Consider the following 27,500-nt stretch of genomic DNA (forward strand, 5'->3'; position numbering starts at 1 on the left):
TTACGCATGATGAGAAACCTCTGTTCTTTTTTTTTGTTCACTTCTCCTGTGTAAAAAAAACAAAGCCACTAAATCAGGAAGGATGCAAGCAGGAAATGCATCAATTTAGCTAGAATTTACTAATCCTGAGGTTGTTTTATCTGCTGCTGATGATTTCCTGGTGGTTTCCCCATAAACAATAACGATGTTGTTAAAGCAGATGAGAATTATTAGATTCACCGCCAGAAATAACAGCATTTCCGTGCAATAACTGTAGGAATGGATTTTTGATTAGAGCTCAAACAAAGCAGCTAAAAGCCACAATAGAGACTTTTTTATTTTTTTTTGGGGGGGGGGGGGGGATTTGATGAAGATGAAGTTGTTAAGATGAAGAAAAACAACAAAATAAAAATAATAACGAATCAAAAGTTCTCCATCTCTGTATCTGACAGAAACCTGTAAGAAATCCATCACGTCAACAGAAGCGAAGCATCCGTTACCACGACGACACCGATTATTTCCCGGGGATGTTTTATTTCACTTAAACCTCAGCGACCTGCCGACGATTCCAAAGAATTTGGTCGATTAAAGAACAGCACTTACTCAGAAGGTCAGAACATCTAAAATAAGGTTTCTCCATACAGTCAGTGAGAAACCTGAAACTTGAGGAGGTGCAAAACAATTAGAACCTGCGATTTGCCTTTCGGTCACATCTACCGTCAGAGCTGTTGCTATGGAAACCCTTCCGACCAATCAGAACGGAGAAGAGCTCTGCCTCCAGACTCTTATCTGAGGTGTTGATCCTTGAGGTTGTAACATAGCGAGGATGAAAATTTTCACAAAGTCTGCATTCGGTCTTGAATGTGAGGGTGTCAACAATTTTTGCCAGCATCATCTGGGACATTCTTGAAAATGAACAATGAGAGGAAATGCCACAGCGTCTGGCGTGATGTCCGAGGGCCTGATGTGACCGGATAAGCCCCGCCCATCTGTCCGGTTCCTGCTTAAATGTCACGAGCTGATGATTCTGATCTGTGAACAGTTCTCTTTCAGCCTATAGGCCCATCGATATGATGACACTGATGATGATGATGATGATGATGATGAAGAAGACGATGAGGTGGAAAGCTCATTCAAAGACGGCTTTGGGCTTTTAAAGCATAATGAACACTGGGGTCCAGACGGAGGTCTCTGTGGTCTCTGGAGATCTCCTCGCTGCTCAGCCGCAGAGATGACAACGGAGTGAGGACGAGACAGAAGCCAACCGTTAGGAATCACGCACACACACACACACACACACACACACACTCACGAATAAAGAGCTACGAGTCAGAGATAAATCACTGCAGTGTGGGTGATTATAACCTACATGATATCGTGTGAATCAGCTGCAAACAAACAAACGATTCATTCCTTTTACACTTCTGCAGTCCTCCAACTTCCAGCTCCACCGTCCTAAAGAGAAGCTGCAGCTTTACCTCTGACGCTGGAGACTCCTTCAGTAATGTTAATGGTTTAAGGTTAAAAAAAACGAAGCAATAAAAGTATCCATCTGTATTAATAGCCTCCAAAATGGATTGTGGAAAACTTTGAGGGACAGAGTCGTCATTTTATTTGTGGATTTGAGAAATTTCTGATTTGTAGGTGATGGAAACACATGAGGAACACATGAGGAACACATGAGAAACACAAGAGGAACACATGAGAAACACAAGAGGAACACATGAGGAACATAAGAGGAACACATGAGGAACATAAGAGGAACAAAAGAGGAACACATGAGGAACACATGAGGAACACATGAGGAACACATGAGGAACATAAGAGGAACAAAAGAGGAAGACATGAGGAACATAAGAGGAACAAAAGAGGAACACAAGAGGAACACACGAGGAACACAAGAGGAAAACACAAGGAACACAAGGGGAACACATGAGGAACATAAGAGGAACACAAGAGGAACACATGAGGAACATAAGAGGAACACAAGAGTAATACATGAGGAACTCAAGAGGAACACAAGAGGAACACTGGTATCTCATTTATCCTGGTCTACTGCCCATATCTAAGCACAGCAACACAAATGGGTTGTAAAGACCCGAAAACCATCTGAAGAGCCTGTGTGTGCGTTAAACGGATAAATTAGAGCGCGACAACGTGTGTCACGCTTCCACACACTGACCACAGACTCAGACTGGACCTTCTGGGATCGATTATTTGCCACCTGGCTGAGCGGCAAATCCTTAATCCATTCCAGCTTCGCTTTAAAATAGCACTAATGGCTGGGATTTGAAAGAGAGACCACATCCTACTGCTCCGAGACGTGGGCTCTGATCATAATGCATCATGAAGGAGACTTCAGAGAAAGAGAGAGACAGAGAAAGAGAGAGAGAGAGAGAGAGAGAGAGAGAGAGAGAGAGACAGGGAGAGGATGGCCGCAATCATGCTGTTTCTGCATCCATGACCACTTCCTGAGCGCCGCAGGAGGTTTGTCGTCTCCTCGTACACGGCTGCTTTGTGACGTCAGATAACTGGAACCTTGTGTCTGTTGCTCATTACACACATGAGAGGGTTAAACCTTCACCACAGACACCATAGAGAAGAAGAAGAAGAAGAAGAAGAAGAAGGCAAAGGAAACCACAGAATATAAACCCTGTACGACGTGGTACATACACACCATAGTACCTACACACTGGTACCTACACACTGGTACCTACACACTGGTACCTACACACCATGGTACCTACACACTGTGGTACCTACACACTGGTACCTACACACCATGGTACCTACACACTGTGGTACCTACACACTGGTACCTACACACCGTGGTACCTACACACTGCGGTACCTACACACCATGGTACCTACACACTGGTACCTACACACCATGGTACCTACACACTGTGGTACCTACACACTGGTACCTACACACCATGGTACCTACACACTGTGGTACCTACACACTGGTACCTACACACCATGGTACCTACACACTGTGGTACCTACACACTGGTACCTACACACCGTGGTACCTACACACTGTGGTACCTACACACTGGTACCTACACACCATGGTACCTACACACTGTGGTACCTACACACTGGTACCTACACACCGTGGTACCTACACACGCTCCCGTGTCTCACAAGCGTCTCACTCACGTACGTCTACACGAGTCCTCGAGGTCATCTTTATTTCCTCTGGAAGCTTTATTTACTAGAACGGCGTCCTGCAGAACTTGGTGCTGAGCCCAGAATAAATCTGCAGCATGTGGGGTTTTGCAGCACGTCGCCACACATGAACCCCATTGTGCTGAAATTTGTATTCGAACATTTCCATTCGAACTGAAGCGATTTTCCGTTACTTTCGCGGTTGAACGACTTTTTCTGTTTGGATTTGGGGGAAATTTAATCTACATTACACAGCGCTCTCTTTTCCACACACGTGGGAACGTGAGAAGTTCAGGATTACGACGTTTTTGACCTCGGCGTGTTCCCCAGAGTTAATCACATGAACACAGTTACAGCATCAGTGTGAGGAATCTTGTGTTGATGGGAATTCAATAAGAATCTAAAAACACTACAAACTCAGATCAAAGTCACCAGCAGAGATTTTTCACTGAGACTAAAAGCAGCATGCTGTAAGAAGCCGATATCAAATTACAGACTGGAGAAAACGGCATTAAGAGTTTCAGTGAATTCGCCAAGAAGAAAAACCCCAGCAAGCGACTGGAAGACTCTGGTCTGACCACCGCTGGACCTCAACTTTTAATAACTGCGCAAACTGGAGTTTCCGTAAAATTATATGTTTCCGGAGTCTGAGCTTCATTTGAGAAAAAAAAAGATGTTTAATCAAACGGCACGAGGCAGAAAATAGAAAAGAAAAAAAAGAAAAGAAAACAGGAGATGGAAGGACCACAGTGGAGGGTGAAAGATACGGAACATGACATGGAACAGATCTTGGTGAATAAAGAGAAGAAAACAGTGGCACATCTTTGTGAGTGACAGGAGAGAGAGAGAGAGAGAGAGAGAGAGAGAGAGAGAGAGAGAGAGAGAGAGAGAGAGAGAGAGGCAGATAGAGAAAGTAAGAGAAAGGCAGATCGAGAGAGAGAGAGAGAGAGAGAGAGAGAGAGAGAGAGAGAGAGAGAGAGAGAGAGGAAGAGGAAGAGAGGCAGAGAAAAAGAGATATAGATAGAGATAGAGATAGCAAGACAGAGATTTAGAGAGAGAGCCCAAGAAAGAGAGTGAGACAGATAGAGTGTGTGTGAGAGAGAGAGAGAGAGAGAGAGAGAGAGAGAGAGAGAGAGAGAGAGAGAGAGAGAGAGAGAAATTGAGGCAGATAGAGAGAGAGAGAGAGAGAGAGAGAGAGAGGGTCAGAGAGTGAGAGAGAAAGAGAGAGATAGCGAGACAGAGATATAGAGAGACCGAGAAAGAGAGTGAGGCAGATAGAGTGTGAGAGTGTGTGTGAGTGTGTGTGTGTGTGTGTGTGTGTGTGAGAGAGAGAGAGAGAGAGAGAGAGAGAGAGAGAGAGAGAGAGAGAGAGAGAGAGAGAGTCAGAGAGTGAGAGAGACCGAGAAAGAGAGATATAGATAGAGATAGAGAGAGAGATAGTCAGAGATAGCAAGACAGAGATATAGAGATAGAGGCAGAGAGAGAGAGAGAGAGAGAGAGAGAGAGAGAGAGAGAAATTGAGGCAGATAGAGAGAGAGAGAGAGAGAGAGAGAGAGAGGGTCAGAGAGTGAGAGAGAAAGAGAGAGATAGCGAGACAGAGATATAGAGAGACCGAGAAAGAGAGTGAGGCAGATAGAGTGTGAGAGTGTGTGTGAGTGTGTGTGTGTGTGTGTGTGTGAGAGAGAGAGAGAGAGAGAGAGAGAGAGAGAGAGAGAGAGAGTCAGAGAGTGAGAGAGACCGAGAAAGAGAGATATAGATAGAGATAGAGAGAGAGATAGTCAGAGATAGCAAGACAGAGATATAGAGATAGAGGCAGAGAGAGAGAGAGAGAGAGAGAGAGAGAGAGAGAGAGAGAGAGAGAGAGAGAGAGAGAGAGAGAGAGAGAGAGAGAGAGAAAGTGAGGCAGATAGAGAGGTATCATTGGAATATAAACTCCCAACAAGGTAAAAAATCTCTGACGTTTATTTAAAGCTGGTTAAATTCCTCAGGTTTGTGTGTGTGTGTCATTTCTAACAGGTTTCAGTTAAACATTCGTTCTTTATCTTGTTGAAAACTTTATTTAGCTTCTTGGATCATTCTCTTGCCCTTTCTCTTAAAGGGTGCCAAAAGTTGTGACCGCACTCAGACGGGATGACGTCATAAATGAAACCAAACACAGGTTCGTGAATGTTCCAGGTCAGAAAGATAAAAAAGATAAGGCTGAAGACGAGACGCCGGGGAACGAGCAGCGGAAGGTTGGAAGGAAAAGTCTGATGTGATGGTGGCGCTGTTCCACTGAGCGCAGAGAAGAAGGAAAAAAAACCAGGACAGATTTTTTAAATAGGTTTCGTGGCTGTGACCCTGGGGAAAATGACCCTGTTTCCTTATATGGAAAAGGTGTCCTAAATATCGCCAGAACATCAGCTGGGTGAGAAATCTGACACGCAGCTGGTCTACAAGCTCCTGAACACGTGACGTGATCGTCTCTGGAACAAACTCCGTACGCACTCATAACACCGCCGGACTGTTACTTAGTCTTAGTCATTTACATCACACTAAAACACACTAAACACACCCAATTACTGCTGTGATAATCATTAATAAATAAATAAATAAATAAATAAATAAATAAATAAATAAATAAAAAGTAATGTAGGTTCATCACAGGACTGAACACTTTAAGCGATTAACACCTAAAAACTATCATTACGCTGACAGACCCCGTGTCATGCTGAAGACTGACTGTCACTGAAATACACCTTAGGTTTGCTTTTTCTAATAAATAAACATATCGCCAGTTTACTCTTGTTTAGTTTTCCTCCAGGACACTAGGGGCAGCCTCCGTTTTGTGGGTCAATCAAAAGACAGACTTCGAGTCAAAGTCTTACACCGTGATCTGAACGATACAGACACGATCAAATACGGAGCACCGATCGCCAGTCTGGAGGTCGTTTTGTTGCCAGTTTTGACCAAATTGTCACTTACAAGGCACCAGATATGAAGTATATACGTTTGAAGACACGCCCCCCGGGGGCGGGGTATATACACTGTACATCGCATTCGATTGGTCGAGCATGAGACTAGTACAGGATGAGTCAACAAAGTGACTCAAACTATAGATAAAATATCAACCAAAATACACAATTTTTCTAGATATAGAACAGCTTCATAGTGGAGTGATATAACAGTTAGGAATAAGTACAAAGAACACTCTATAAACACTCTATAAACACTCTATAAACACTCTATAAACACTCTATAAACACAAGTTCTAAAAATATGAAAAAAAATCTCTGTCATGATTTAAAAAAAAGACATCAATGATTCAGTGAAAGGGAAAGAAAATGAGAAACACTCACAAGATTTCTGTTGTTTTGTTCAAAACTCCAACTTGTCTTCTCGTGCGCTTGTTGTGAACACCAACTCTCTCTCTCTCTCTCTCTCTCTCTCTCTCTCTCTCACACACACACACACACACACACTGAGATCATGCAGCTGGCTCTCTTCTCATTATAGACACACCTCCTTACGTGTACGGCAGAAGTGCCCTTAGACGTAAGGAAGCTGCGTCACCGGTGCAGCCATCTTAGTGAGGGCAACTTTCTCATTGGGATCTATTGACTTGAATTTACCGGGAATTTACTGGGAATTTACTGGGAATTTGGCAAAAAACTCAGTGCAGCATAAACACATTCCAAGTTAATTATTTTTTTAGTTTTGCTAGCTGAAAGTTCTGACAATGTTTGTGTGTTATCATCGTATAAACGGCTTTATGCAACATGTTGATTACGGTTTAGTATCGTTCTAGTGTTTACTCTATTATCTATTAATAAGTGGTACTGTGTGTATTCTGTGTGTAAACTCTATACACTACTGCATGATTTATTATTTATTATTTTTGCTGACTAGCGCCTCTGTGTGGATATTATTAAAATGTACCAAAATTACCCTCCTTATGCTAAGAGATCACTATTTTTGCTTGTCCAAGGTTGAAAGACCTGTAATTCAGCTTGTCCTACACTGTGATGGACTTCCTGTCCATTGTGTATTCCTGTGCCAAACACCCAGCGTTCCCAGGACAGGCTCCAGACCCTTCCCCACCCTTCCCAGGATAAAGCACATTAAAACACATTGTCGTTCAGGGTTGGGGGCTTCAAGGCAAATGACTTGGCAGAGGTCCATCTGAGGGGGTGTCAGAAATCTTTGTGTGTAAAGGATGTGTAAAGGATGTAAATCCTTTTTGTGTGTAAAGGATGACGAACACGGAGTCTACATCTATCTCTTGTTGTTGCTCTGAGCTCCGAGGGTCTCTAGTGAAACATAGAAGCCTGCTGTAATAAACCAGATCCAATTAATCAGCTAGTTAAAGAACACTTAGTCAGCTGATGTGGGTATGTTTGGAGAGCACTAAAGCAGGAGAGCAAGAGGACGGTCAGGAACCACGATCGCTATCAGTGCATCCAGCAGATGAATGAATGGACAGCACTCACTCATCTTCTACCGCTTATCCGAACTACCTCGGGTCACGGGGAGCCTGTGCCTATCTCAGGCGTCATCGGGCATCAAGGCAGGATACACCCTTGACGGAGTGCCAACCCATCACAGGGCACACACACACACACTCTCATTCACTCACACACTCACACACTACGGACACTGACTGAACAATGATATTGTAAAGGTGTTACATATATTTAATAAGACTTTATTTTGGAGATCAGTGTGTACTACATGGGCAGGCAGGTCATTAGGTGGAGACATGGATGGGTGGATGGAAATTTTAGCAAATGTATGTTTAAAGGATGGATGGCTGGATAGTTGGGGGACGGATCTTACATCACGGTCTCACAGAAAACATGAGGGCGCAAACTTTTGTACTAAACTGTAAGGCTTTATAATATTGAATACAGACAGTATTACATGGGTAGGTACTAAATGGACGGCTAGATGGATGGGTAAATAAATCTAAGGTAGATAGATAGATAGATAGATAGATAGATAGATAGATAGATAGATAGATAGATAGATAGATAAAAATAAACAAACATAGACAGGAAGAGAGATAGATAGATAGATAGATAGATAGATAGATAAAAATAAACAAACAGATAGACAGGAAATAGATAGATAGATAGATAGATAGATAGATAGATAGATAGATAGATAGATAGACATACAGACAGGAAGATAGATAGATAAAAATAAATAAACAGATAGATAGATAGATAGATAGATAGATAGATAGATAGATAGATAGATAGATAGACATACAGACAGGAAGATAGATAGATAAAAATAAATAAACAGATAGACAGGAAAATAGATAGATAGATAGATAGATAGATAGATAGATAGATAGATAGATAGATAGATAGATAGATAGATAGATAGACATACAGACAGGAAGATAGATAGATAAAAATAAATAAACAGATAGATAGATAGATAGATAGATAGATAGATAGATAAAAATAAATATAGATAGACAGGAAGATGGATAGATAGATAGATAGATAGATGGATAGATAGACAATAAGACAGATAGATAGACAGGAAGAGAGATAGATAGATAGATAGATAGATAGATAGATAGATAGATAGATAGATAGATAGATAGACAAACAGATATAAAAATAGATAGATAGATAGATAGATAGATAGATAGATAGATAGATAGATAGATAGAGAAAAATAAATAAACATAGATAGACAGGAAGAGAGATAGATAGATAGATAGACAAAAAGACAGATAGATAGATAGATAGACAAACAGATATAAAAATAGATAGATAGATAGATAGATAGATAGATAGATAGATAGATAGATAGACAAAAAGACAGATAGATAGATAGACAGGGAGATAGATAGATAGATAGACAAAAAGACAGACAGATAGATAGATAGATAGATAGATAGATAGACAGATTATTTGAGGATTATAAAGAAACACATCACTACAAAAACGAATGCAGATCTTTATTTCTCACATGGTATATAATACATGTCGTCTCCATAAAGTCTCTAACTGGTGGCTCTGCTCTACACGTCTATGTCATGTGACACAGGATGTTGTGCAGCGGTGCACACACACACACACTACACGTTTTACAGCACACCGACAGATCTGTACACGAGTCCGTGGCACACACACACTACTCTGTAACAGTAAATACATCCACGAGACCGGACAAGGGGACATTTTGTTACCATTGCACAGTACGTCATTATTGAGTCGAGATCTTCATCATAACTGGACATATAATTAAACTACAGTTTCATTGTTTTAATGACTTCAACATTCTTTCAACATGCCATTAAAAAAACAAAACACGAAGGAAAAATGGAGAACAAAAGCTGGTGTGGTTTTGATCCTCGGAAGGTGTAGCGTATGTGTGTGAAAAAGGAAAAAGGTGCTAATAAATAAAAGATAAATATTATAAATATGACTGTTATCTATCCTTCTTTGGCTCACATACAGTATAGAACTTATTATTCAACCTCAGATTAAAGTACTTTAATTTTCATTTAAGTTACTGTGATGCAACACACACACACACACACACACACACACACACACACACGCAGACAGACGACCATATACACAGTGTATCATAGTAGTTTATTTCTTTCTCACACACACACGGACCATATATGCAATGTATCATAGTAGTTTATTTCTGTCACACACACAGGCGCACACACACACACACACGCAGCTTATATATGCTATGTATCATTATACTTAATTTTTTAGTCTTACTCACTCACACACTCACACTCACACACGCTCACACACACACGCTCACAGCTTATATATGTTATGTATCATTATAGTTAATTTTTTAGTCTTACTCACTCACACACACACACACACGCATTCACACACACACGCTCACACACACATGCTCACACACACATGCTCACACACATGCTCACACACATGCTCACACACACACATGCTCACGTGCTCACACACACGCTCACACACACACGCGCTCACACACACACGCACACACACACGCACACACAAGCTCACGCTCACACACGCTCACGCTCACACACGCTCACACGCTCACACACGCTCACACGCTCACACACGCTCACGCACACACACGCTCACGCACACACACGCTCACGCACGCTCACGCTCACGCACGCTCACGCTCACACACTCACGCTCACACAAGCTCACGCTCACGCACACACACACTCACGCTCACACACACACTCACGCTCACACACACACACACACACGCTCACACACACGCTCACACACACACACACACACGCTCACACACACGCTCACACACACACATGCTCACACACACACACACGCTCACACACACACACGCTCACACACACACACAGGCTCACACACAGGCTCACACACACACACACACAGGCTCACACACAGGCTCACACACAGGCTCACACACACACACGCTCACACACACCCGGACACAGTCCCTTAGATGAAAATGAACCTGTCACTTCCACATCACTTTAGCCACACAACTTTATAGGGATAAATTCTGCATCCAAATCTTCTCACTAGAATGATGTAACATCTCACACACGCACACACACACTCGTGCCTACACCCATGAGTCTGGAGAAGCAGGGTAGGTCTGAGCACGGTAAGAAGGCCTGCGTGTGGTGGAGTAAAAGTCCACATAGTTGGTGTTGCGCTTCAGCGCCTGCCTCTCGCTCACCACAGGGTAGTGAAGCGGCTCGTCCAGATACGGGTCGTCGTAACCCATCGGAGACCCCAAATAAATTCCGTATGTGTCGTAGGGCCTCTGAGTCGGCTCCTCCGAGTAGTACAGCTGGCCGAGCTGCTGGAAGATCACACAGAAAGAACCGCAATATCAGTGGGAACAGGTTAAAAAAAGGCCACTCTAACACGCTGTATGGTTTTACATCACCATCATAAACCAGTGGCAGCATCGCTTCAGCGTGTACGAGGCTGTCAATTACCCCTTTTCCACCAGAAAGAACCGGGTGCTGGTTTAGAGCTAGTGCTGGTGCTGGTTCAAAGTTGGTTCCACTGGCGAACCTTCTAAGAACCCGTTTGCCTTTCCATCGGTTAGAGAGCATCACAGAGCCGAGTCTGACGTCACTGTATACGTGTCACGTTACACAGCAACGTTAGCGCAGCAGCGACAAACACAAACACATCAACAATGGCGATAACCTACATTAACATCCAAACGCGGCGAATCCGACGTGTACGTGAAGCTCCATGTAATCTGTATAAACGGAGGTTGTTATCGAGAAAGTACATAACGTTATTTTATCATTAACAAAGAAAAATTTAGCCTTAGCATGTAGCTACCTACTATCATGTGTGCTGATAATGTATCATATCGCGGTAAAGTAAAAGTGTATTAAACATTAGTATACGTAAGGTACATTATCAAAGGCGCTAACAGTAGCCCCGCCCACAGCCCCGCCCACAGCCTCTGACGTAAGCGGTTCTTAAGTCTAGACCAGCAACGTTTTGGTGCTACTTAAGAACCACTTTTCCTGGTTCAGAGCCGGTGCTTTGGCGGTCGAAAAAGAAAGAACTGGTTCTAAATTAGGCTCCGAACCTGCACTCAAACTGCCTCGGTGGAAAAGGGGCAAATGGGGGAGAAATTCAACACCTTTCCCTCTGCCCAGCAGCTACATTTACTCTAAGTTGGAGGTAAGAGGACGGAGCCGTGGTGCTGCAGACATGCCCTCTGACAAAAAGACAAGATCATTACAGGATGTTTTAGCTAATTATTTAAAAAAAATGTAATTATCCAATCATTTATTTAGCACCGCCTCCGGCTTCTCCGTGTTTGGGTGATTTCTGCGACTCGATCGGCTTTTTTCCTTTCTAAATAAATAGTTTTATGAGGATGTTTCTTCACCTCTCAGCCAGAATTTGTTTAACGAGACCCGAGCCAAAGGATCGGTAACACTTCAGCATTGCAGGTTCAGGTCTGTACATGTCTGTAAAACGCTCACCTGTGACCTCTGAGGGTCCTCATGGGAAGGAGAAGGATAGGAGCTTATGAAATAGGCAGAATGCTTTCCTGACCCTACAACACAAAAAACAACAAGCAAATAAAAGAAGAAAGAAACATCATCATGAAGAGATAGATAGATAGATAGATAGATAGATAGATAGATAGAGATAGTTAGACAGACAGATATAAAAATAGATAGATAGATAGACAGAGAGACAGACACACAGACAGATATAAAAATAGATAGACAGAGAGACAGATAGACAGACAAACAGATATAAAAATAGATAGATAGATAGATAGATAGATAGATAGATAGATAGACAAACAGATATAACAATAGATAGACAGACAGACAGACAGACAGACAGACAGACAGACAGATAGATAGATAGACAAACAGATATAAAAATAGATAGATAGATAAACAGACAGATAGATAGACAGACAAACAGATATAAAAATAGATAGATAGATAGATAGATAGATAGATAGATAGATAGATAGATAGATAGATAGATAGATAGATAGATAGACAAACAGATATAAAAATAGATAGATAGATAGATAGATAGATAGATAGATAGACAGACAGACAGACAGACAGACAGATAGATAGATAGATAGATAGATAGATAGATAGATAGATAGATAGATAAACAGATATAAAATAGATAGACAGACAGACAGACAGACAGACAGATAGACAGACAGACAGACAGACAGACAGACAGACAGATAAATAAACATATTAGTCAGGGTTTGATTAGAAATAAGACCTCATCATGATGCCACCACCACCACCACCACCACCACCACCACCACCACCACCACCACGTTTCACCAGTGTTCTATACTCGTCTGAGTCTAAACATATAGATTTTTTAAAGTACACTTCATTACGAATCACAAATGCCTTCCTGAAGGAAAAGATCTGACACGTCGTCCAACACAAGCTAAAAATACTAAAACTAGGACTGAAGGTCCTAAAGCTCACCTGTGAACAAAGTTTTGTTTCTGTTGGCGTCTCCATAATAGTTATGAAGTTGCATAGAAGACTGAGCCCTCCTCTTACTCAAGCGATGCTCTCGGATTCCCAGCATAGCCGGGGAGGACGTGGCGCTACCACCTAGCATCGCCGTCGACAACAAAGAAACGCACAATTCACTCGCTCAATTTCTTTCTCCTGTCGTTTAAAAGACGGATATATTTTTTTTTTAGCCGCCGACTCACCTGATTGGATGACAGGTGACATCTGTAAGTTGCTGGTAGGAAGCGTGGGCTGTGATCGGTACCGGTCTCGCTCCAGTGTGGACACTGGGGTGATGAAATGGTTCTGGTTCCATCCGTCCTGATGAGACAGAGAACACATGCAACACATTACAGAGCTAAACTGTGGTGAAGGGAAACAAAGAGCCTCACAGGAGCCGAAATGGCGTTTTACCCTTTTGTAGATGTTGCGCAGATCTCTGTACTGCCACAACGTGTTCAGAACCTGCGCTGCAGCTTTCACCACCTTCATGGAATATCTGAAGTTCAAAAAGACAGAAACATCAAGTCCAGCATTGACAATCCTTCAATTTATCAGTGTAATCGGCAGAGATTTCCACATCTAGCATGTGTTCCTGCCTCGGTTCCTCTTCCTGAGATCCACCTCAACCCTCACCGTCAGCCATAAGATAAGTTACTTTTCTGCTTAGATCTGGATTAGATTTTATTTTTCCAATAATATAAAAAGTCTGACACCGTTTTTTTTTTTGTTTATTACTTAATTCAGAAGGTTGATGTTTATCCAAATAAAGTTAATACAGAGTGTTAGAGTTTATATCAAAGGAACATTTCTGGCAACATTCATTCATTCATTTTCTACCGCTTATCCGAACTACCTCGGGTCACGGGGAGCCTGTGCCTATCTCAGGCGTCATCGGGCATCAAGGCAGGATACACCCTGGACGGAGTGCCAACCCATCGCAGGGCACACACACACACAATCACACACTACGAACAATTTTCCAGAGATGCCAATCAACCTACCATGCATGTCTTTGGACCGGGGGAGGAAACCGGAGTACCCGGAGGAAACCCCCGAGGCACGGGGAGAACATGCAAACTCCACACACACAAGGTGGACGCGGGAATCGAACCCCCAACCCTGGAGGTGTGAGGCGAACGTGCTAAACACTAAGCCACCGTGCTCCCCCTATTTCTGGCAACATACGACTCACATATGTCACCCTTTTCATTATAAAATCTTTTGGACTCCATTGTACAGCCTGCGGATTTCTCGGCTACCCGGTAAAACCGTTGTCTACGTCCAGCCGAAGCGCCGCTCTCACCTCTCCCCTCGTCCTCGGCTGATGCTGACGAGCTTGTCGATGCCGCCCACCTGAGCGAGTGCACGGGCGTTCTCCATGTTTCTGCTGGTGACCTCATGAAGAGCACAGCACACGGCCGCCACCGTCTCGTCCGACAGCAGCGAGGGTCCGTGACCCGGGAGTCGAGTCACCAGATCCGGCATGGCGTACTTACCTGCACGAGAGACACGGATTCTTTTCACTGCTAGGATTTCAGCTAACACGTTTAATCGGTTTAGGTTCAAGTAACTGACCAATCAGCTCTTTGTTCCTGGCGTCCAGAGCCATGTTTCGCAGCGCCGTAGCTACCGAACACACCACCCTGTCGTTATCCATCCTCAGCAGCTCAACCAGGATGGGCAAACCCTTCTCCTTACGCACCGCCGCTCGGATATAAGCTGCAAACTGATGGAGTGTAAACTTCAGACAAGCTGCAGTAAAGTCATTAAACTGAAATAAAGATGTTGTAACGATTTATTCAGACCACTTCGACATCATTAATGTGATCCTGTGCTGAATCTGATCACAGACAGACTCGTGTAACACGTGTCAGTGCGTCAGGTGACTCGTCTCACCCTCCAGGTCCCAGCTGAGAGATTTTGTAAAGACCCAGCTGCCCCCTCCAGCGTGGCAGGGTTGGAGCTCTCGGCCAGCAGGGTGAGGTACGGCTTCACGACCGAAGGGTGCCAAAGCATCTCCGCCCCCTTCGGACTCCCGGAGAATCCTGGGATCGGTCCGACGCCGTCCCACTGCAAAGGAAGTGAACTTCATAACTCACGCGTTCTACTGTACATGTCCACGATTTTACGCTCGGATCAAAATAACGCGCTAAACTCGTACTAAAGTCGGAACAATCCGATTTTTTTTTTATCCTCCGTCATAGCAACAAACGTTATTTCGTTGGCTCATTGTAACAGTTAACAAAAATCGAGTTAAAAGTAAAATGAATTATGTTTATGTGTAATATGTATTATTTAAGCTGTTTTTTTTTTTTTACTGTAGTCACTCAATAAAGTATTTTCAGTAGGTTTGATTAGCAAAACTAACGGACAAAACAAAACTAGCATTTAAAATATTTTAATGAATTAATTAGAGATACAAAGCTAACCGCATTAATGCTAAAGCTAAAACACATTCCGCTAAAAAAGTTAAGCTATTCCTGTGCGGCAGGCACTTATTTCCAGGGATTTCAGTACAGCATAACAGATATTGCGTCATCGGGTAGGCGTGGCCTATTTGATAATCTAACCCTAACCCTAACCCCAACCCTAACCCTAACCGTAGTTTTTGTTTGTTTATTTGTTTTCTAAAATAAATCAACCTGTATGACTGTTTTGTCCTTCGTAGTATGGAAAAGGGGGCGTTTTTCCAAGACCTCCGGAAACACGCCCACTTTACGTCGTGGTAACGAAACCCCTGGAATTTAGTGAATGCCGTTCCTGAGCACTGTTTACGCGGCTTTACCTGCTGATCCTGCCAGGACCTCTTCTTCTTTTTCTTCCTTAAACCCCAGCAGATGAAGTCCATTTGCTTGCTGGACGGATCGTTGCCCAGGAGCATGTCCAGTTCCTGCGTGCCCATCAGCCTGGACGGCGGCATCTCTAGCTCGAGACGATAGGACAGGTTCCTCAGGGTGCACACGCAGTTCTCAACAATCTGGAACAGGACAGACAAGATGAAAGAAAAGCCTGTTAAAGAGCAGCAGAACCGAATATAGCTGATGTCCCACAGAGGTGTGGAGAGACGCATGAGATGTCACGTTTTACGTTTCATGGTAGCATGAGGCACGATGCTAACGATAGGACACGGCACTTCCTGTTTAACAAGGCGGCTGATCAGCTAGTCAACCTGAATGCTAATGAGCTGGAAAGGTATCTCGCTCACCTTGCTGTCGAAGTCGGAGGTGTTGACGCACGTTTTGATGATGTAGAGCAGGGAATCAATCAGACCCTTGCAGCAGCGCATCTGCCTGCGTGCCTCTTCACCGGCTGAGCTCAGGTTTCTGCCACAGCACACACACACACACACACACACACACACACACACACACACACACACACTCTTTTGATTTCACAGATTAAACAAGTGGACATGCAAACGGAGCACTACACTAGACTATATTACAAATATTACACCTGAAATGCAAAGAAACCCCCGGGGGAATAAAATCAGACCCCGGTGTGATACCTAAGGCATCCAGTGGTGTTCCTCAGCACCACGGAGGAGTGCAGCTTGAGCTTTTGGTCCTCTCTCTGAGGAGCGGCGCCCCACCCGGAGTGAGGGATAATGACCGTGTTGGTGAGAGGGCCGAGAGCGTCGCGCACGATCGTCATTTTCACGGCGTCGCACGACGATAAGTTCCACAACACACCTGCACACAAGCAAAGCGCTCAGAAACACACAGGTTTAGATCAGTAACCTGAGACAGAACGGCAGAGCAGATGCACTCACCGGTCACCAGCTCACGTACATCTGATTCCGAGGTTTTCCTCAGCAGGCGGAGCAGAGCCGGGATTCCTCCGGCGTTCCTTACACACACTTTGTTGTCGTCGGTAGCTTTGCCGAACACCAGGTTCCTGAGAGCGCCACACGCACTGCGCTGCACCTCCAGAACTTTGTGATCCAGAAGATCGACCAGATGCTGGATCCCTCCAAGCCGACAAACCTGTGTATATGGTTTAATTTATGTGTGCAGAATTATTGGCACCCTTTAACAGAACTGACACAAACGAGTATATATATATATATATATATATATATCACACACACAAACACACACACACAAATTCAAGAGTTCATGCTTGATTCTTTACATTAAAAATCTATATAACATAAATAAAATTCAATTCCATCACACTGTTATCATCTTAGTGACAGCAACAATAAGGCTGGAGTTGAAAGCAGTGTGTGTGTGTGTGTGTGCGTGCGTGTGTGTAAGGTGTCAGAGCATGTGTGTGTGTATTTGTGTGTGTGTATATTTATGTGTGTGTGTGTATGTGTGTGTATGTATGTGTGTGTACTGTATGTGTGTGTGTGTATGTGTGTGGGTGTATATTTGTGTGTGTGTGTATGTATGTGTGTGTGTATATTTGTGTGTGTGTGTATGTATGTGTGTGTGCATGTGTGTGTGTATATTTGTGTGTGTGTGTATATGTATGTGTGTGGGTGTATATTTGTGTGTGTGTGTGTGTGTGTGTATGTTTGTGGGTGTATATTTGTGTGTGTGTATGTGTGTGTGTCTGTGTGTGCAACATATTTGTGTGTGTGTATGTGCGTGTATGTGTGTATTTGTGTGTGTGTATGTGTGTGTCTGTGTGTGCAACATATTTGTGTGTGTGTGTATATATGTGTGTGTGTGTATATGTGTGTGTGTGTATGTGTGTATTTGTGTGTGTGTATGTGTGTGTCTGTGTGTGCAACATATTTGTGTGTGTGTATATGTGTGTTTGTGTGTATGTGTGTGTGTGTACCTCAGCCTTAATGCGGTTGTCTCCGTAACACAGGTGCTGAATGTAGGCTGCAGCATTGGCTTGCACTGAGGGGAAGTGATGCTGCAGCATGCGGATGACCTCCGGCAGCTCTGGATCTCTCCATGCAAACTCCCTACACACACACACACATACACACACACACACACACACACACACACACCATTTATAGTGACACTCCTCACCAACCTGTCGCTAAACATCCTCCTGTCCTAAAGACACCGGAGACTCCTTCTATAAACATTTAATAAACATCTTACAATAAACTTCACCATATCAATGATTTTTTTATTTAAATTTGTTTATACAGATGTGGTAAAAGAGCCGTTACTATAGAAACCATCGGTGCATTAATCAGATTTGAGAATTCACCAGTGCTTCGGTGTAAATTAGATACAGTAAAAATAAATAAATAAATAATTAAATTAAGTGGATTAAGTGGAATAAAAGACATAAAATATAAAATAAGTGATAAATGTCCACTTTTTTTTCTTACCGAGGATCTTTGTGAATGCTGTCAATCGACGGCGATCGTGTGGCGCTGATGTTATTGTTGATGCTGAGTGCGTGCCTGCTGTAGTTGGACTCGGCTGATCGGTAAAGACTGGAGTGATAGGTGTCAGTGTGTGAGGGTATGGAGTATGCACCCCTCTGGTAGCGCAGGGTACTACACTGACTGGTGGTCCTCGGCAGAGTCCCTAACCCTGAACCAGGAGAGATCCACAGATACGTTGGTTTATTTCTCTGTAACATGCCACACTGAGGCACAGTTAGCGTAGCACAGTGCAGCGCAGTCTACCTGTGTTCCTGGACAGGCCGCTCTGAGAGCCGTGGGTCGGGCTCTGGTACAGCGGGTTCTGGAAGGTTCTGTCGTCGTAGGCGGACGCTCCGGGGTGATCCGGAGATCGGGTTTCCTGACCCAGCTGGCTGTGTTGACTATAGGAGCTCTGTAGGCCTGCATCAGGTCATGAGATTTACATCAGAAAAACATTTTGGATCACACGTCAACTGACCAGCTGAGGAAATGAGATAAACGTAAGTCGCTCCGGATAAGAGCATCGTCCATGTGTCGTAAACTGAACGTAATAAAAACAAAGCTGTGTGTTTTCGAGGACGGTCCCGTGTCAATGAAATAACTCGATTCCTAACAAATGGGTCTCATGGTCTTCACATATGCGTTTGAGTAACATTCGTTCGTTCATTCATCTTCTATCGCTTATCCGAACTACCTCGGGTCACGGGGAGCCTGTGCCTATCTCAGGCGTCATCGGGCATCAAGGCAGGATTCACCCTGGACGGAGTGCCAACCCATCGCAGGGCACACACACACACACACTCATTCACTCACACAATCACACACTACGGACAATTTTCCAGAGATGCCAATCAACCTACCATGCATGTCTTTGGACCGGGGGAGGAAACCGGAGTACCCGGAGGAAACCCCCGAGGCACAGGGAGAACATGCAAACTCCACACACACAAGGCGGAGGCGGGAATCGAACCCACAACCCTGGAGGTGTGAGGCGAACGTGCTAACCACTAAGCCACCGTGCCCCCCGTTTGAGTAACAACTGTGTTGAATTTTTATAAACTAATCTACGAACACATTCATAACGTGTTATAACGCCATAATGAGCCGGTAAACATATTGTTATAATTATTCATGAAAGTAATTATTCTGTAATTATCATTGCAATAACAACAACACTATTGTTAGCAGTAATATAATTATTAGCTGCAGCAGTAATAATCACAGGAGTAATAATTTAATAACCAATAAATAATGATAATATTTAGTGCTATTGATATCATTATTATCTAATTACTAATTATTAATAGTTATATTATTCCCATTTATTGCATAAGAATTATAGTAAATAATACTAATATTTATTTTAAGTATATTTATTATGTTTGTACATCTAGGAAAAAATATTATTGTTATTGCTATTAAAAGTAGAAGTAATTTAATTCATTATTTATTTTTATTTACTTATTGCTCCACTGCTTCTCACATCCTGCAGGACTGTTACTTATTTGCTCTAAATCTTTAATACATGAATCGAATCATCAAGCAGTTCTGCATGCGGATATAAGCAGGTCAGTGGAGCAGCTCTCAGGTATCTCACACACACACACACACACACACACGCACACACACACACACACTGATCTCATCCTCGTCATCGCACAGGATGAGCAACATAAATACACAGGAGGAGAGAGTTTATTCAGTGGTTATCCTGTACAGGCTGGATATTATACAAACACACACACACACACACACACATACATACTCGCACACAAAAACACACACATACAAACACACACACTCATACACAAACACACACATACATACACACACTTACACACACACATACACAAACACACACATATACAAACACACACACACTCACACATACATACACACACTTACACCCCCCCCACACAAACACACACAAACACACACACACACCCCCACACACTATCCAAAAAGATATAAATATACCAGGATGACTAATAATCTGTGACGGCGTTGCCATATGTCCAGAGGACCATTTTTTCTGCAGTTCACTTCAACTTAAGATCTTGATGCTGTTCCGCCGTTTACTGTTAACCATTTACTTGTCATTTGAGTAAAGAATTTGAGTACAATCATAAACCCTACTCACCTGTAAGACTATCTGGCCTGGACAGAACGATCCTATCGAAGAAATCATATGCCCGTTCCCCGAACGAGGAGTGCGTGCTGTCGTAAGCCTGTGCATCATGTTTTCCCAGCGTCCCGTAGTGCTGCGGCTGCGCCGCCATACCAGAGCGCAGCAGAGTCGGGGAGCTCACGCCGTCCCTGTGGTGCCCGGGATACGCAGACTGGAGAGGGTCAGAGGAAGGAGGGAGCGTGGTGCCAGGAAAGATACTGGGCAGTGGGCGGGGCTCAGAAATGATGGGCGAACCATAGGGGCTTCCCAAGGTAGGGCGAGAGGGGGGCGTGGAGGGGGCGTAGACTGGAGAAGAGGCACGGGAGGGCACTGAACTGACACGCCTCATTACACGGCCACCTGACATCTGCAAGCACACAACACAAACGCTCATCTGAGAGTCTGTGTGTGTGTGTGTGTGTGTGTGTGTGTGTGTGTGGTGAACGTAAACGAATAAAGTTACTTGATGTAGAAAAAATCAACAAACAAATAACATCAAAAATAAACACTGATGATTACTAATTCTATTAAATGCAAATATAAACTGTCCTAATTTGCATACTGGATCCTGATTGGCTTTTATGGTGCAATAAAATTAAACCAACTCTTCCTGCTTGTTTTTGCTCGACTCGTGCCATATTCTTGAGTCTCACCTGCGTTAGCGCTTGTCCCTCCGCCCTGGACCCCATGGCCAGGCTTGGACTGAAGCTAGGGGCGGAGCTTGTTGACTGGGACCGTCCCTCTGACCTCCTGGGGGTCACTAAGTTGCTATAGTAACCACTGACTTCCTGATAGCCACTGTCAGAATACGAGTTCATCTGGGTTGAGCTGCGTGAGTTTGCCGCCGACCCTGAGAGAAGGACAATAACGCAGGACACAACGGGCAGAGAATAAACGTATACTCGTTGTCATTTGTCTGTTTCAGGAAGCGTAATGTATTTATAGATGAACCCTCACTTTCATGCAAGGAGATTTGCTCCAGTTCGGGTGAATACGGTGACCTTTGACCTCTGATCCCGAAGGTAGGTGAAGGACAGTCGTCAGAGGGGTGAAGCTTCGACAGACCTGCTGCAGAGGAGTCTGAGAAGAAAGGGTTCAATTTTCAGCCTTTAACACTGTGTACTTACTATGTATGTATACTCTATGTACACCGCACTATACTCTATACATACTTCATTACACTCTATATACACTACACTATACATACTGCATTACACTCTATATACACTACACTATACTCTATACACACTTCATTACACTCTATATACACTACACTATACATACTGCATTACACTCTATATACACTACACTATACTCTATACATACTTCATTACACTCTATATACACTACACTATACTCTATACATACTTCATTACACTCTATATACACTACACTATACTCTATACATACATCATTACACTCTATATACACTACACTATACATACTGCATTACACTCTATATACACTACACTATACTCTACACATACTTCATTACACTCTATATACACTACACTATACATACTGCATTACACTCTATATACACTACACTATACTCTATACATACTTCATTACACTCTATATACACTACACTATACTCTATACATACTTCATTACACTCTATATACACTACACTATACTCTATACATACATCATTACACTCTATATACACTACACTATACATACTGCATTACACTCTATATACACTACACTATACTCTACACATACTTCATTACACTCTATATACACTACACTATACATACTTCATTACACTCTATATACACTACACTATACATACTGCATTACACTCTATATACACTACACTATACATACTGCATTACACTCTATATACACTACACTACACTATACATACTTCATTACACTCTATATACACTACACTATACATACTGCATTACACTCTATATACACTACACTGTACTCTATGCATACTGCATTACACTCTATATACACTACACTATACTCTATACATACTTCATTACACTCTATATACACTACACTGTACTCTATACATACTGCATTACACTCTATATACACTACACTATACTCTATACATACTTCATTACACTCTATATACACTACACTATACATACTGCATTACACTCTATATACACTACACTATACTCTATACATACTGCATTACACTCTATATACACTACACTATACTCTATACATACTGCATTACACTCTATATACACTACACTATACTCTATACATACTTCATTACACTCTATATACACTACACTATACTCTATACATACTTCATTACACTCTATATACACTATACTCTATACATACTTCATTACACTCTATATACACTACACTATACTCTATACATACTTCATTACACTCTATATACACTACACTATACTCTATACACACTGCATTACACTCTATATACACTACACTGTACTCTATACATACTGCATTACACTCCATATACACTACACTATACTCTATACATACTTCATTACACTCTATATACACTACACTGTACTCTATACATACTGCATTACACTCTATATACACTACACTATACATACTGCATCACACTCTATATACACTACACTATACTCTATACATACTGCATTACACTCTATATACACTATACATACTGCATCACACTCTATATACACTACACTACACTATACATACTTCATTACACTCTATATACACTACACTATACATACTGCATTACACTCTATATACACTACACTATACATACTGCATCACACTCTATATACACTACACTATACTCTATACATACTGCATTACACTCTATATACACTATACATACTGCATCACACTCTATATACACTACACTACACTATACATACTTCATTACACTCTATATACACTACACTATACTCTATACACACTGCATTACACTCTATATACACTACACTATACATACTGCATTACACTCTATATACACTACACTACACTCTATACATACTGCATTACACTCTATATACACTACACTATACTCTATACACACTGCATCACACTCTATATACACTACACTATACATACTGCATTACACTCTATATACACTACACTATACTCTATACACACTGCATTACACTCTATATACACTACACTATACTCTATACATACTTCATTACACTCTATATACACTACACTATACTCTATACATACTTCATTACACTCTATATACACTACACTATACATACTGCATTACACTCTATATACACTACACTATACTCTACACATACTTCATTACACTCTATATACACTACACTATACTCTATACATACTTCATTACACTCTATATACACTACACTATACTCTATACACACTGCATTACACTCTATATACACTACACTGTACTCTACACTAAATAAACTGGAGTTCCAGGAGTCTTACCTGCTGACCTCCACAGCAGAGACTTCTCAGAGGAACTGAAGAAAGAGGAAGAAGAGAAAACAAAACAAAACAAGGAAAGGTAGATAGAACGTCTCTGCAATCAAACAGACTCATATTTTCCTCATGTGGCAGACCTGCTGATGTCACTGGGAACGAGACGTCCTATGACAGTGAATGCAATGTGACTAAGCAGATAAAAAGTACGAAGTGCTGTGGTATAAGGAATAAGACGCTTTTCTCGGTTACGGGAAATCGATCGACCGTAAAAATAACAAAGGTTTATTCCTGTTTTAAACAAATAAAAATAAGAAAAAGAAATGAGTGCGTTGTCGTTTAAGCGAAGAGGGCGACCGAGTCTGAATAAACGACGTCTGAGATGCCGGAGACGAGACGAGCATCTGTTAGGTCACTGTGATGATACGAGTCTACTGGCCACGGACCAACAAGAAGCAAAAGGAGTAATCAGGGGTCAAAGGGCAGGGTGTGTAACAATATAAAGACATGCACATGGAGACACACACTCACACACACACACCACCCTGGGGACACCTGAAAAAACATTCCGCATGTCACTGACCCCATGCTGACCAGACACACACACACACACACACAGTGCTATTGTAGACTGACTATCACATGAACAATCTCCTTTTTTTTACGACGGTAAAATGTCGACGCCTTTGAGTTCTGCTTTCATTATTTTATTATTCTATTTAAAATATTCACCACCAAACTTTCAGCCACCAAGAAAGCAAAAAGAATTACGCCAAGATAAATTTATGAACGAGGAATAAAACAGACACTGAGTTCACCCTGAAGTTCACAAAGGGGTTTCTTTCTTCATCGTATATTTTTATGCATTAAAAAAATTACAAAGAGCTGAAACTGGAGACTTCTTTAAATGAGTGTTACAGAAAACATCACCATAGCGACGGATAGGTTAGTGGATAGGGATCTTCTGACCCGACTGAGTCCAGAATCCAGAAAAAAAATCCATTAAAAATCCAAAACGCAAACGTATGAAAACGTGGGAAAAATTCGGAATCACAGGAACCTACCTGTCACTGGCTGCACCTGGAGACTCCGCCCCCAACCTGCATCGCTCCAGCTGATTGGCCACGATCTGCCTCTCCACCTCAAGCTCTCTGGTCAGACGTTCAAACTGGAGCTCCTGCGGTGCAGGGCGAAGGCGACACACACACAGAAACAGTGTGAAGGAATTTTTTAGGGACAGATCATGTGTGTGTGTGTGTGTGTGTGTGTGTCCTTGTAGAAAGTTCATTAAAGCCAAAGTTTTATATAGAGTCCTGCTGATAAGACTGTCCTGACCCTCGCTGTCTAAGTTGCTTGGAGGCTGTCCTGTGTGTGTGTGTGTGTGTGTGTGTGTGTGTGTGTGTGTGTGTGTGTCGTAGTTGTGACAACTGTGCTGTTAGAGCCTCTCTGAAAACAACTCATTAAAGCAGCTGCTTTACACACACAGACACACACACAAACACATACACACAGACAGGTACACAATTAAATTGTTTTTTTTTTTTTTTTAAGCACTGCGCTTTTATAAAAGCATTAGAAAAATAAAAATAAAACATTTCTGCGTTAAAACGTAAGTATTAAGTATTAAGTGCGCTGATCTGTTTGTGCTACGAGCTGCCTGTCACAACAAGTCTCCACCATTCAGCTCACTGCTCCCTATTACAAAGCCTGGATTCAGGGCACACACACACACACACATACACACACACACACACACACACACACACACACACACACACACACACACACACGCATACACACATATACACACACACACACATGCACACACACACGCACGCATATACACACGCACGCATATACACACGCACGCATATATACACACACACGCATATACACACACACGCATATACACACACATACACACACGCGCATAGACAAACACACACACACACGCATATACACACACAAGCATATACACACACACACACGCATATACACACACACACACACACGCATACACACACACGCATATACACACACACGCATATACACACACACGCATATACACACACGCATATACACACACACGCATATACTGTACACACACACACGCGCATATACGCACACACGCATATACACACACACACACACACACGCATATACACACACACATACACACACACACACACACATACAAATACACACACATACAAATACACACAAACAAACACACACACATATATACATACATATACACACGTACAAACACACATACATACACACAAACACACACACACAAACACACACACATATATACACACACAAACACACACACATATATACACACACAAACATACACACAAACACACACACACACACAAACCTACACACACATACACACAAACACACACACACATATACACACACAAACATACACACATATACACACACACACAAAAACATACACACACACGTTTTAGATTATATTGCTGTTTTTTTATTGACATTCCACCGACTGAATCTAGTCTAGAGTCTGATAAAATCTTGGTTATGTTCTGTAAGATTATCTGTCTTTGAGTAAAATAAATAAATAAATAAATGTGCGATGTTACAAAAATCTCATATGATACACAGTACGCATCACAATACACACGTCTGCTAAACCATCAGCAACAGAACAGCAGCACTGGCCTTTATTTCACTTTATTACATGTGTGAAATAGAAATTCCATTTCCCACAACAAGAAGGAAAACAAGTGAGATTTTAATGCGTATAGTGCATAATGATAAAGGGGCGGGGCATGTGTACTAAAGGGGTGGGGCATGTACACTAAATGGGTGGGGCATGTAGTATTTAATAAAGTTTTGTGTTGTGAGTTAACATTGAGTTCTGATTTCGCTGTTACATAATTTGTTGTTCTGTTGTGTGTGTGTGTGTGTGTGTGTGTGTGTGTGTGTGTGTGTGTGTTCATGTTTGTTTACCTGTACTTAATGCAGGTGTTGATTATTTTCCTTTAAATCCTCCATTAAAGTGTTAGTTATTTTTTTCTCTTGGTGTATTAACGCTTTTTTATGGTTGTTAATTAGTGTTAAATATTGTCTGTTAATGGAACAGTGTGTGTGTGTGTGTGTGTGTGTTTGTACCTGCTCTTTGACGGAGGCCAGGATGTTGGTGGTGGTGCTTTCCATCTCCATCTTGCTGGCGCTGGTTCCTTCCTCACAGCTCTGCACCTCCTCCTCCTCTGCTACAGGCCCCGGCTCAGGAGTAGGCATCTCCACTACACACAAACACACACACACCCACACCCACACACCCACACCCACACCCACACACACACACACCCACACAGTGTGAATGTCCCACTGGGATATTATTAATCACCAGCTTCACAATAAGAGCGTCGTCTTAAAATCCATAATAACCTGTCAGC

General features: G+C 42.3%; 2 protein-coding genes across 5 annotated transcripts in view; both read right to left on the reverse strand.

Annotated features, from left to right (window-relative positions):
- The window catches only part of tanc1a (tetratricopeptide repeat, ankyrin repeat and coiled-coil containing 1a), a 57,743-nt gene extending 51,155 nt beyond the window's left edge, over positions 1-6,588 (reverse strand). For all 3 annotated transcript variants that reach the window (XM_060868947.1, XM_060868948.1, XM_060868944.1), the window contains exons 1-2: positions 6,492-6,588; positions 1-46 (exon numbers count right to left, since the gene is read on the reverse strand). The exon at positions 1-46 is cut by the window's left edge and continues 56 nt beyond it. In XM_060868947.1, the coding sequence (XP_060724930.1) occupies positions 1-8 (8 nt within the window). In that variant the 5' untranslated portion in view covers positions 9-46; positions 6,492-6,588. The remainder of the gene's footprint in view (positions 47-6,491) is intronic.
- A 2,559-nt stretch (positions 6,589-9,147) lies between these two features.
- pkp4 (plakophilin 4) overlaps positions 9,148-27,500 on the reverse strand; it is a 25,749-nt gene continuing 7,396 nt past the window's right edge. The window contains exons 2-22 of one of the 2 annotated variants that reach the window (XM_060868953.1): positions 27,214-27,347; positions 25,134-25,246; positions 24,076-24,110; positions 21,631-21,753; positions 21,327-21,523; positions 20,647-21,040; positions 18,771-18,926; positions 18,468-18,675; positions 17,954-18,086; positions 16,935-17,148; positions 16,671-16,854; positions 16,368-16,485; positions 15,948-16,139; positions 15,059-15,232; positions 14,738-14,888; positions 14,466-14,658; positions 13,574-13,658; positions 13,363-13,480; positions 13,127-13,258; positions 12,128-12,201; positions 9,148-10,968 (exon numbers count right to left, since the gene is read on the reverse strand). In XM_060868953.1, the coding sequence (XP_060724936.1) occupies positions 10,729-10,968; positions 12,128-12,201; positions 13,127-13,258; positions 13,363-13,480; positions 13,574-13,658; positions 14,466-14,658; positions 14,738-14,888; positions 15,059-15,232; positions 15,948-16,139; positions 16,368-16,485; positions 16,671-16,854; positions 16,935-17,148; positions 17,954-18,086; positions 18,468-18,675; positions 18,771-18,926; positions 20,647-21,040; positions 21,327-21,523; positions 21,631-21,753; positions 24,076-24,110; positions 25,134-25,246; positions 27,214-27,342 (3,363 nt within the window). In that variant the 5' untranslated portion in view covers positions 27,343-27,347 and the 3' untranslated portion in view covers positions 9,148-10,728. Of the gene's footprint in view, positions 10,972-12,127; positions 12,202-13,126; positions 13,259-13,362; positions 13,481-13,573; positions 13,659-14,465; positions 14,659-14,737; positions 14,889-15,058; positions 15,233-15,947; positions 16,140-16,367; positions 16,486-16,670; positions 16,855-16,934; positions 17,149-17,953; positions 18,087-18,467; positions 18,676-18,770; positions 18,927-20,646; positions 21,041-21,326; positions 21,524-21,630; positions 21,754-24,075; positions 24,111-25,133; positions 25,247-27,213; positions 27,348-27,500 lie in introns of both variants that reach the window. The other variant, XM_060868952.1, reaches the window with a different exon arrangement.

Source organism: Tachysurus vachellii, chromosome 4 (assembly GCF_030014155.1).
Source record: "Tachysurus vachellii isolate PV-2020 chromosome 4, HZAU_Pvac_v1, whole genome shotgun sequence".
NCBI lineage: Eukaryota > Metazoa > Chordata > Actinopteri > Siluriformes > Bagridae > Tachysurus > Tachysurus vachellii.